General features: G+C 38.0%; 1 protein-coding gene across 4 annotated transcripts in view; it reads left to right on the top strand.

The window, feature by feature from the left end:
* The window catches only part of HNRNPK (heterogeneous nuclear ribonucleoprotein K), a 19,213-nt gene extending 5,880 nt beyond the window's left edge, over positions 1-13,333 (top strand). For 2 of the 4 annotated variants that reach the window (XM_083186318.1, XM_083186310.1), the window contains exons 10-15: positions 45-81; positions 341-356; positions 463-527; positions 636-805; positions 1,718-1,796; positions 3,373-4,505. In XM_083186318.1, coding sequence (XP_083042444.1) covers positions 45-81; positions 341-356; positions 463-527; positions 636-805; positions 1,718-1,757 — 328 coding nt within the window. In that variant the 3' untranslated portion in view covers positions 1,758-1,796; positions 3,373-4,505. Of the gene's footprint in view, positions 1-44; positions 82-340; positions 357-462; positions 528-635; positions 806-1,717; positions 1,797-2,399; positions 2,539-3,372; positions 4,506-13,068 lie in introns of those variants that run through there. The other 2 variants (XM_083186317.1, XM_083186314.1) reach the window with 2 other exon arrangements.

Genomic DNA, 13,333 nt, shown 5'->3' with positions numbered 1-13,333 from the left:
TGGTGTGTTTTTATATGTAGAATTAATCTTTTATTTTTTTGCAGTGATAGGAGAGGGAGACCTGACCATTATGATGGAATGGTAAGTTGTGTGTGTTTTTTTTATATTTTTTGGTTTATAAGTTACCCATGAGCTGATATCAACCACTTGTCTAGTTTTTTAGGCTCTAATGCATTGTGGGAAATATTTGTGGGTACAATATTTTTTTTTTTTCAGTAATATTGAGGTCTGTTTCAAACAGGGTTTTATTTACTTTCTATATTTCAAGTGTGATCTAAAAGTGGTACTAATTATTTTTGTTACTTCCTCCTTTTTTCTTTTTTTTTGGAACATTCATCAGGGTGGCGCAGGATATGGTAAGATTCTATTTTTGTTTGGTATATTTCTGATTGATCATAAACTTGGATGGGACTGAACCTAAGAAAAAAAAATGTATTGACATTTTGTCTCATGATTTTGTAGGTCGGGGATCCTATGGTGATCTAGGTGGACCGGTCATAACAACACAAGTAACCATTCCAAAAGATGTAAGTGGATGAATCCATTTTTTTTTTCCCGACTGGACTTTTGATCATTATATTTTTGGCTTTAATTATTTTTTTAAGACTTCCATGCACTTAAAATCATTTTATTAGTTGGCAGGGTCAATTATCGGAAAAGGAGGTCAAAGGATTAAACAAATCCGCCATGAATCTGGGGCATCTATCAAAATTGATGAACCCTTGGAAGGGTCAGATGATCGCATCATTACAATTATTGGCACCCAAGATCAGATACAGAATGCACAATATTTGCTTCAGAACAGGCAAGTTATTGATATGTCTAGCCTTGCATGGGTTTCCTACTAAACTGTTAACTATTTTAAATCTTTGTGGCATTTTACAGCCTTAATACATTTTTCCCCCTTTCAGATCTTCCTATCTCTTAAAATGAAGATGCTTTCAAACTAATTCTGCTTCATGAAATTAACAGCTCAACTTTCTGTCGTGAAACGGCTGCAAAAGATTTGTAAAACCAACATTTTATTATTGTGCCTGTAGACAAAATCTAAATCTAGAAGAAATCAGTGGATGTTGGTTTAGTTCTGTGTGGAAGACTAGTGATTTTGTTGTTTTTAGATAACAACATTGACAACAAATCACGGTCTGCCATATGGCACAGACCATGCCTCTACAGGACAAGTTACAATGGGTTTTGATTTGATGCTATAATGCAGCGTTTCACACCTTTACTAACCACTATTTTTGATTTTTTTTTTTTTTTTTCCTGCTTAGTTACTCAAAGCATGTTTGTGTGTTTTTATATTTAAACATCACTAACTGGAAGACTAACCAGTGCTATTTTTGGTGGATTTTGGTCAACTATAAACTATGAGAAACTGCCACTCTCCTGATGCTATTGAATCAATGGGACTCTCCTTATGGTGCAAATTTTAGCTAATTTCACCCATGATTCAAATTCTAATCATATTTAAAATTTCAAATAAAAAAACTTTCACACTAGCAAGGCAATCATGGATAATCGGTAGCATGCGGTAATATGTTTCTGTAATGTTTGTCTTGCTAAAGTCCACCAGAAACTACAGTTTTATATTTTCTGTTGAGTAATACTTTAATTATGTTCTTGGTATTGGCTTTTATGTTGCTGGGGGAGGGGAATCATTTTTATAAGATCATACGCTTACAGGTTCTAATGAAAGATTTTCTTTTTTTTATAGTGTGAAGCAGTATTCTGAAGATTATGCTTATGGGTTTTGACTTCTAAACATTGAGAGGCACATGCTCAAGGGTTCTAATGTAAGATTCTCTTTTTTTATAGTGTGAAGCAGTATTCTGGCAAGTTTTTCTAAGACTAGTGAAGAATGAAGGAATCCTGCATCTTTATTTTTTCTTCGCTTCTGATTTAAAAAAAAAAAAAATAATAAAAAAAAGCCAACATTCCTCTGCTTCATGGGTTTAATAAGTTTTAAAATGTAGGAAGTAACTGGTGTTTGACGTGTTACAGACTAGTTTGGTAACCGATGCAGAATGAGTGGGGTTTATTTTAAATCCAGCTTGTCATTTGCCAATCTTGGTTAATTTGCATTATTTGTGGATGGTTTACCTATACTGCATATATGTTAATGAAAAGTTATTGGCGATCATAATCTACCATGAGCAGTGGAAATGTGTTTTTTATTATTTTTAAATAAATGTAGTGAACTGTGGGTGGTTTTTTTTTTTATTTTGTCACCATTTTTAATGGTGATTGTTTTAAGTAGGTTTGTTAAAATAACACCATATAGTTGGTTAGTGTAAATTTTCCAAAACTCTTTGACCTTCCTACTCCTGTGTTCTAAATAAAGGTATTTTTCAGTACATTAATTAGTATAAACACTTAATTTGTTTTTTCTTTTGCAGGGTTATTTGTCGCTCTAAAACAGGCATTACTGCAGAAGAGGAAGTGTACAGTGAGCAGTGTTGAAAATTAGTCTTCCTTTGCACTTGGGCTTGTTTTACAATTATTTCTATTCTCACAATAAAACTGTTTTAATGAAAAGTAGTGATTTGCGTGTTTATACACTGAAGTTTTCAAATCTAAATGGGGTTTTTTTCTTCTTAAAGCCAATATTGATGGCCATTAATATTTTACGGTTAATTCCAAAGATTTTTATTTTCATGTGGTTAAAGTAAAATTTTGTTTACCTACACTTGACAATTGTTTTAGTACTTAAATATGCACTTTTGGTGTGAATGTAGTGCTAAATGGTAAATCTGTTAAGGTATTAAGGATTCTTTAAGACTCTGTTATATTTTTTTGGCCTTGTCATTTTTTCCAAAATAAAATCTTTTTTTTTATTAGGCAATTTTTTTCGCTCCTTCCCATTTAGATTTGAAAAATAAAATAATGGTGAATTGGAAGTCCACCTTTTGACAAGTGCAAGAAATGGCTAGCTTCATCACTGCCATTTTACAACTTTCCTAAGTGGATAGTGTTTTGTTTGTTTAAATGATTGGTAGTTAAAGGAGTGGAGATCTAAACTCCGATAAATAAAATCTAAACATGCATTGCTAAATTTAAATGCGTGCAGAACTGTACTAGAACGCTTTAGCTGGTAGAGTATCCATGTTTGAGTGCTCGCTAAATGTTAAGTTATACACAACAAGGCTTTTCTGGCAATCTGCATAGAGACAGCAGTGTAATGTTACATTTATGGAAGGTTTGCCCTTCTTTTTTTTTTTTTTTTTTTTATGGTAGTTCTACCTCCAGAAAAGTACATCTTAGGTTATCTCCTATAGTGATGCCTCAAATTCTTTATTTCCTGCTTGGGTTGAGCCATCTGCTATGTCTCTGTGTTACATATCAGGAACAAAATATGAATTTCTCTTTCAGGCTTAAGTGGATTCCCAAATATTTTGTTTAGAACAGCTACAATGAAAAAACCTGGAATGCTTTCCTTCCCCCCCCTTTCGTTGCTTATGGATTACAAAACAAGATCTGGATCTACGGATGCATTTGTTAACATTAATCAGCACTAAGAATCCACAAACTACAGAGAATGCCCCACCTCCAAGAGAATTGTACAGAATTTCTAGAGCTGAATTGATATCTGCTTTATGTTAAAGATTATTTTGTTATGTTATGTTCTAAATTCAGTTATTACATGGAGAATGAATCTCCGCTTAAGCTTCCTCTCTAGACCTCTAATGGAATAAGTTGATTTTGTAAGTTTTGAGCAGCAGCCAACATGTTTAGGTTTCCTTTTTTCTGTTTTTATAGTAATCATTATTTTTTTTTTATTTTTTTTGTCCCTCTATAAATCTCTTAATTCCACATTTTTGAGGTTCTCTTTAATTTTTATTCTTCCTGAAATGTCTGTTTAAAATGGGGTATGTTAAATGTAACAAAATGGTGACTTTACACATTGCTGTTTTTATCACTTTTACATCGGTATGTTGTAACTGAAAATAGTCACCTGTATTGAGAATTGGCCAGCTGTGCTTCAGTTTTTAATATAATTAAAGTTTAAAAAAATATTTTTATTATTATTCCTCTAGATGAAGCCAAGTGAGCAGTGCAACATTTTATTTAACTAAAATGGAAATCAAATTTTAACCTAGTCATTGTCTCTTGAATTCTGTCCAAGTTGTAGATGCCAAATGTTAGGCAAATGTAGGGGGAAATAGAGTTTTATTAATTTTTTTTTTTTTTTTTTGGTGTATTAAACCTGGCTTTACTCACTGGACAGATTTCAGCAAATATTTCTGCAAATAAAAGTTGTAGCAATTGCACCAAACCCTCACTGTGCCTCTGAAAAATGCATCACTAGTGCTGCAACTAGAGTAAGGGCCATCATTTATTGTACAACTGAGGAAGTTTTGCTCTTTAAATAATGAATGCATTGTCTTTGATATATGGTTTTCATTTCCTGCCCTCTTAATGTGTTTGTAGTCATGCCTAAGGGCATTCAGACTTTATGTAAGCTTATTCTCAATCTGTCTATAAAAGAAGTGTGCTTTCTGTAAGATTGAGTTATTCTTGTTCAGTACATGATCTGACACGTAGGGGGTAAATGTAATGTAGAATAAGATTTATTGCTGTACTTTAAGGTTAAGGTATAAATGTCCGACAACATATAGGTCTATAGTCGCTCGGTCAGCCACTAATGGCCATCGGTGACTAGGTCAACACCTTGAATTGGTCGACATTCACAAAAGGGCAACCAATTTTTTATTGTCTGGACATGGGATAAGTGTACCACAGCCCGTCATATAGCTTGATGCGTTCACTATGCTTTGGGCACGCTGCAGCACACTTTTATTGTTCCACTCGGATGAAGTATGAAAAAAAAAACACCTTTAAAAAAAAAAAAAACTTTCATTGACCTTGGGTATGTTAACCATTTTAAGTTGTCGACCTAGACATTGTCTACCCAGTGACAGCATATCCCTTCTTTAAAGCAGTGTTTTATTTAGTAAAAAATGCCACTTTTTTGTTTTGACAGTGGTTGCACAAAAATACATAACAGCATATTCCTTGAGCTTTTGGTTGCATAACCCATTCAAGTGTTTGGTTCAGTATGCAGAATGCCAGAACTGAGCTTGCTGATGTTAGTTTGTTTTTATTCATCATGGTTTTTTGTTTGTTTTTTTCCTCCCCAAAATTTAAGGAGATTTGTAGGTATATGCAAAGGTTAAGGTGCCCAAACACAGAATGATGTACTCAGTACTTTTTGTACTAGATCGCATCACCTCCAGTACAAACAGCATGCAGTGTGCTATAGCAGCATGCTTTTTGTACTAAATGCGATTCGATCTAGTACAAAAAGTACTTGTCGCATGTATTTTGTGCTGTGCGATGTGTAGTTCCTGCGAGCGCACATCACTCAGTGTATGGGTGGCTTTAAACAGAACTACACTTATAAGGGGTAACAAATCTAGAGCACTGAATTTTGAAATAGGATAACAATACATAATTTAAATTGTGGATTACTATTCCATGAGTGGGAGCAGTTCCTAAAAAATTTTTTGTGTGTATATTTATTATATATAATTTGAACCTCTCAGAACTTTCACTCCCAAATGTTTTAGATTCAGTCCTCCGGCTAAATTCCAAAAGGCACTTAAGTACATAGAACCCAGCTGCTCCTTTTCTCCAACCTGGGATGTATCTGTATCCAGCAGGTCATGGTATTCTGAAAAAATTAGATCGGACACTGATAGTGCATGAAAACCATTTCATGCACTATCAGTGTCCGATCTAATTTTTTTTTTGGGGGGGGGGGGGAGTATAATAACTTTAGAAGAACCAGCTCAATGTGTACCCGGTTTCTGGCACACCTTAATCTGAACACCTCTAGTGTCGAGGACAATTTGCGTTCGTTTGTGAGTGGGACGAGGGTGTTCTGCGTTTAGGAGATTGGCTTTGGAGGGTGAGATGGATGCTGAGGGGGAGTTGCATTGTATGGGGCAATTGTGCTCTGGGAGATCTCGCTGATAGGTCAGTACTCGCCAGTTCCAGATTATCATTGGTGTACCGGAGTAGGATTCTCTCTTACTTTTAAAGCAGATATTTTACTTAGAAAATATATCACTAATTAAAGTTTTTGTTTGGAGATTGACATGGTCATTCACAAAAAGCATGCAGTATAGCTGAAGTTGTGTTCCAATTGAGCAGACACCATTATCCATCTGATTTCTAACATACAGATGTGTGTAACTTTCCTAAAACCAAACCACATGGCCCTATTTGGCATGCAATGGATTCGGACATTTAATTACAACTTGTGATTTTTCTTAAAAATATGCTACTTGATGCAAACATTTTTTGATCAGTCCAGATGCTACCTGTGCTTATTTGTGATAAGCATCTCATAGCATATAACGCAAGAAAAGTAAAGTAAAGTTGAATGTAGACTTACCTGTACATCTTGCACCAAATATAGGTTTGGTTCAATTGTAATACTTTCAAAAACATATGTAATTGATAACTTTATAGCAATCACATTGTTCTAAATTTGATGAAGCAAATTGTATAGTTCATACTACTGTTGAACGACTATGTCCTGCTCTAACCAACAAAATATAATTTAGAAAAACACTATCCGTAGCTATGTACATTGCAAAACAGACTTTTTGCTACGTTACAGTTACTTTTTTTTTTTTCTAAAAATTATGTTTAACTTTGTGTAGAGGGTCTCCATTTCCTGTTACATGCTATTATTTTGACACAAAATGGGTAATTTAAAGCATTGCTGATACTTGTTCTTTCCAGATAGAATGAGCATTGTGTCAACAAACACTATATTCCAGATTACTTGCGCTGTGTGTGAGTGGACTGGTTTGTTATATTCTGGAAATGTTTGGACTTCATCTAGGGCCCCAATACTGGACTGGGAAATGTCTGTTGGTACTTGTGTAGTATCACGGCTGCCATCACATGCCAAATGTTGTGGCATGCGATGCGATTTTTCCCGTTTTTTTTTTTTTTTTGCTGCATTTTTTTTTAAAAATCGCATGCGATTTTGATCACAAATGCATTTAAATTAGTAGGAAACCTGTGAAAAGCACCCCAAATGCCATTTTTCACACTGTACCACCCCCACTATCAACGCCAACTCGAAGCGTGGCGAGCACAGCGGTACGCGTCCTACGACCTTTTCATACCCCACTATCCACGTCGGTGTGGAGTTGAGAATAGACGAGCCCGAAGCGTGGTGAGTGCAGCGAGCTCCGCGTCCCCTCGCGTGCTTCACAGGTGTCCGCGTCCCCTCGCGGGGCTCGGTGCGCTTGCCACACTTTCTATTCTCCACGCCGACGTGGATAGTGGGGGTATGAAAAGGTCTTAGGACGCGTACCGCTGCGCTCTCCACGCTTCGGGTTGGCATTGATAGTGGGGGTGGTACAGTGTGTAAAATGGCATTTGGGGTGCATTTAACATGTTTCCTACTAATTTAGATGCATTTGTGATTTAAAATCGCATGCGATCCGATTTTTTACTATACAATGCCCATCGTGGGAGCTGTGATACTACACAAGTACCTGTCTGTTTTCTTGCTTATTAATCACCAGTCTTTTGAAGTGTCAGGGCAAGATCTATAGCCAGCATAGCTTCTGGTTGGAGTGAATATCTGGTATTGTATGGGAGCAAATGACAATCTACCAAATGCCAGAAAATGGCCAGAGTCATTCAGATAAATAAAAAATGGGTTTAACCAATTTCTATCAACTTTCCATTTTATCTCTTTGCTATGTGTTACCAGGTTTTTCATTACAACCATAAAGATTAAACAATCTTTTATCAATATGTGTGTGTATCCCACACAAGATCTTCTCATCAAAAAAAAGTTCCTTCAAGAAATCTAGCTGTAAACTAGAATTCAGGTAGTTATATCCCCTTCAGCCTAATCAGTACCATCAGGTGAAAGATTTTTAGAGGTTTCTTCAGTTTGAATATTTGAGCCCTACAACAAAATGAAGTTACACCTTTCAATCTCTATTGAAGAGGGTAGGCATTGGCAGACAATATATTAACAACTGACTCATTTATGTGTTACTAACTTTCCTGGACTGCTGTCTTTTTCTTAAGAAGGAAAAAAATCTAGTTCACCATCTTCCTTTAAGCATTGGTTCACATGGAATGAGTGCTTTATACCATTGATGGAGCCTACACCCGTAGCGATATGTGGGGGATGAGCATACTGCACTGTGATGTGCTGCTGAGCAGTCTGTCAGGGAAAAAACACTGGGGATTAACTAGATTTATCCAGCATGTTGGATATTAATTGTCAGGAGATGTCGCAGGATGGGTCATCGCTATAGCCCCTATGCACACACCGCACAGGCCTGATATTGCTACGTGTGTAAGTCCTATGACTGTTGTTTTCTTTGTTTGGTTTCCAGAAGAATATGATGTTTTTCCTGTAAAGGATTTCACAATTGCATCTATTTTCTTACCAAACCCGATAACTCATTATATATGGCACACAGTTTATTTTTGAAGGGAAGTACCTGCTGACAACTGGTCTCATTCAGAGTTTCATGCAAGTCCAATTTGCAGACTGTTCTTTAACACTACGATTATTATTGACCATTATTTATATAGTGCACATGTTCTGCAGAGCTTTGCAGAGAATAGTTGAACACTCACATCATTCCAAGTCAAAGATCCATAATTATGCTCATTTTACAGTTCATATCTTGACCACATCTCTTTGTGGCAGAATGGGTGTAACTGGGTATACTGCAGCTTGGAACCAGGTGCATACTGGCCTATGTGTGGTCATCTGATGAATAAATCTTGTATGGATCGCTCAGTGTGTATATGTGCCTCCTCCACGGTCACTTAATATGATGCAAGGTTTGACTTGCTACGCATTAAACCTTGTGACATCCTGCATGTAAATGAAGTACGAAACAGTGATCATTCTATCCTTAAACATTGCTCAGGTGTGCGTGGGTGATTTTGGCTGACGGGGATGTCTAAATGACTCCCTGTCACTCCAGTGTGTATTCGGCTTAAATCTTCTGTAGGTGGACTATTCAGAGTTAAGTGTACACAGATTACTTTTTTTTTTTATCAGATGACCCTCTTGCACACATCAGTAATGATGTTTACTTTAACTAGTAGATGGATGGGGTCACCATCTCCCGATGGAAGCGGTAGATCTGTCAGAATGAACTTAGGTCTACAGTCATTAGGTCGACCCCACTAGGTCGACTGGCAGGAAGGTCGACCTGACTTAAGGTCGACATGGGCCATGGTCGACATGACTTAAGGTCGAATTTACATAAAGGTCGACATGAGGAAGGTCGACATGGGTTTTTCACTGTTTTTTGATCCGAATGTCGACACAGTCGACATGGACACAGTTGGCAATGAGAATCGGACCCTCGCATCGCTCGCAATGCTTCGGGCACGGTGCCTCGCTGCGCTCGGCACACTATTTTATTCTCCCACCACGCCCTAGTGGATGGTAGGGCATGAAATACCGCCTGTCGGCACATGTCGGCTCAAAAAAACAGTTAAAAACCCATGTCGACCTTCCTCATGTCGACCTTTATGCAAATTCGACCTTAAGTCATGTCGACCTTGGCCCATGTCAACCTAGTGGGGTCGACCTAATGACTGTAGACCTAAGTTCATTCTAATAGATGACCGCTTCCCCTCCCGATACAGGCACAAAACCATGGAAGCGTTTGCAGCAGCTGTGTGTTCAACTCTGAGTCAGGCCAGCTATAACGAAAGGGCCCTTGTGGCTGTAAGTTACCTGAATATAATTTAAAACCAATTTTTGGCCATATTCACTAAAAGGGTTATAATCATGTGCTTACTGCTTCATTGGCATATGTTGCCCATACTTAAATCCAAATTAGGTTTGTGTATGACTGAATTCATCCTGTGACCACAAGTATGCAATGCTTTATATTTCTTAAATATGCCCACTGGGGGAACTAGGGCTTAAATAATGAAGTTATCCCAAAATGTCTGCACGTCATTCTAGCAGATGTATGCCAAACCAGTGATCGTAGCATTAAGGACATGTTTTGGCTCATTGCAATAAAATGCTGTTAAATCACAGTAATAAAAATTAGCACCGTGATAAGTTATAATTTTCAGATGGATTATACTTTCATTATCTGTCAAACTTTTTAAGACACTCCTATTTTTCCATGTTTTATTTTATTTTTTTCTTTCAAGCAATTTAAGAGAATATATTAAGATTTACAGTTGTTCTGTGGCAATAGACAAAGCCTTGAAAACTGATGCAAACGTGTGCCCTAACTTCCAGCAATTTTGGAAGTGCTGCTGCACCCTCTGAAACATTACGTGGACAAGATCGAAGTGCAATAAGTGGTATATTTCTATCGTAAGGGTGAGAAAAACACAACAAAGGAAAACAGACTAATAAAGTAATAGTATTTCGCATGGCATGGTATAACTGACTAGTTTATTGAACCATCAAATGTCACTTGAAAACTGATGTGAAGAGGTCTGGTAGACCCAAAGGCAGCCAGAATAAGGAGTGTGGTGTGATTCCAAATGAAAGCTAAGGTTTTAAAAGTGCATTAGGGGTGTGTGCCTCAATGCAAGGATCATGTCCTAAGAAGAGACTATCTACGGTACACAGTTATGCACCCTGCACCCCCTGTCATTGGTTACTAAAGATCAAAAAATATTCCTGATTCATATGCAGCTTCACCCTCTGAGAAGTCACAAGTGTGTGGGAACCATTAAACCTTATGTACCTCCATGTAATACCCTTAATATGCCACTATCACAGTGCACATTACACAATGTGCCGCAGTTCAAACAACCCGCTCCCTCCTAGTCCCTGAATTGCTGTCACAGCACTCTGGGTTCCCTAGAAGTTTCTTCCACTGGGCCCTGTGTTGCGCACCTCCAGTTCTCAGTCCTCACTGCTAAATATGATGCCTGCCCGCTCCTCTGCTGCGCCCTGACTGAGCTGGGCCTAGCATGAAATCCTCCTCACCATGTCATTTCAGTAATGCCGCGCCGCGCAGTGAGTGGAGTGCAGGTGCAGACATATTCCACAATGCTTTACAGAGAATAATTGAACATACACATCAGTCCCTGTCATAGTGGAGCTTACAATCTATCTGCCACATGTACACAAAAGTGAAATAATTAGCTCCATATGTAGATCATTTCAAATGTGTGAGTAATGGATGCACCTGCGAACCTGTCGAGTGACCTGGAAATCGTGAACTGTGTGGGGTCCTGAGGACCGAGTTTGAGAACCAGTGCGTTATATCATTTGGACGTGAGCGGACGGCAGCTGCTGAGTGGGTGGCAGGCCAGTCTTTTGACAGTTTTTTTTTGTTATTCTCCTGGCCGCTGCTGCAGCTCCCTGGGAGTCTTTGCATGCGATTTATCGCATGCAAAAAATGGCACATCAATTCTAAATTGTAAGTGAGCCCTCCCGGGGAGCTCAAGGACAAATTGGCCTAATGTATGGGGCTTTAATACATAACTACATTGCTGCATTAAACCTGCTTTAGTAACCTAAAGGGAAGAAATAGTAGTGCTTTATTAACTATTTGCCTCCTGGTGCTATATTTTCTTCATGTAAAATGATGGCACCTGGCCATCCACATGATGTAAACGAAAACATGATTTATTAAACTAGGCTACCTTCTTCCATTGTACCATAGTCCAGTTCTGACGCTCGAGTGTCCACTGTAGGTGCTTTCCACAAGGGTTACCAGTCTGTAGAAACACAACAAGCTTCGATACACTATGTGTTCTAAAACATTTATGTTAGCAATTTGTGCTACATTAGCTCTTTATTGGCAAAGGGACATATGGGCTAGCCTTTCTCCCCATGTGCATCAATGAGCCAAGGGCACCCACAATAATTTCCTTGGACCACTTTTGATAGGTACAACCACTGAATAACACCTCAAGACATAGAGTTTTGGAAATGATCTGAGCAAGTAATTTAGCCATTGTCAAAGTCACTCAGTTTGAGTGTTCACTTATTTACAGTTTCTTATATAGCGCAGCAAATTCCATTGTGCTTGCTGCCTAATATATCCCACACCTTAACAGGTGCCATTATAACAAGATCATGTAATGTTATTTTCACCAGTGTAATTTATATCGAAAGTGGAGTAAAACTAGAGTTTAACAGGATGTAAGCCGTAGAAGAACAATCTGTCGGCCTGTGACATACTGTAGAATCTGAAAATAAATTATTCTCAAGCACTGCAGCTCATAAAAATGTGGTATCAAGTTGTGTTTTTTATGTGTTTTCACTTTTGTTCACGTTGGATATTCTGACTTGTGCTGCAGCCCTTTCACACTCAACAAAAATTCTGGATTTCACTCAACCACACACTCGAGAGAAAGGGAGATTCTGGGCACACACCAAGTCATGTGGTTATCTGTAATACCCCTTTCAGACATACTCCAAAATCCCAGGTTTTTGCACATGAACGCGCATCAACCCAGGATTTTGGTATTTCTGAAAGGGTCATCGACCCATCTTTTTACCTGGGTTGAGGACCTGGGGTTTACACCCCAGGTTTACCCTTTCAGACATAAGAAAAACTTGGCTTTGTCAGCAAATTACTGGGTAGAACTGCTTTATCCGGTAATTTGCTGCTGTAAGTGTGAAAGGATGCAGGCTGCACCCGGGAAAAATACCCAGCAATCAAAATGCCGGGTAATTCCCGGGTAGTATGTCTTTTATTAACCTTACCAATAAGTTCTAGTGCTGTCACCATTGTTTTAATACTGTTTCTTTATGCCACCCCCCACCTGGATGTTAAACTTCTGCTCATTGTGCACCCTTCCAGATGTTACCATATAGTGTGCTTCGGATGGTTCTATCTTAGACAGGATGCACAACGCATGGCTGTAACCATTAAGTCCATATAATACTATTTCTAGTCAACCATATATGTCTTGTTTCAAGCATTGTAACCTTTAATGTACCCAAGATGGATGTCTTGCCTGGTGCACCCATGGTTGAGGTGAAAAATACTTGGAACCAATGTTTATGTAAAAGCTGTTCTTCTAGCTTTAGTAAGCTGCAACTTCTCCATTTTGTGTCATCTCTTCTAGGTGTTGCTTATTCCACCCTAACCTATATAATGCACCCAAAATGGCTTCCTTGCCTGGTACTGTTCATGGATGGGCTATTTAACCAGTGGAATTTATGCCACGAAATGGCTGCACCAACCCTGCATTAAGTTCATTGTGCCCTTTATGTGTTCTTTCTTGTTGTAATATTAAACCTCTGTGCTATGTTTTTGATGCTTGTATAGTATCTTGGAACCCTGCTGGAGAAAAGCGATATATGAATAAAATGATTACTGTATGTCACAAA

This window comes from Crinia signifera, chromosome 1, assembly GCF_055691185.1.
Source record: "Crinia signifera chromosome 1, ASM5569118v1, whole genome shotgun sequence".
NCBI classification, from domain to species: Eukaryota; Metazoa; Chordata; class Amphibia; order Anura; family Myobatrachidae; genus Crinia; species Crinia signifera.
This window is presented reverse-complemented; position numbering and strand designations above follow the sequence as displayed.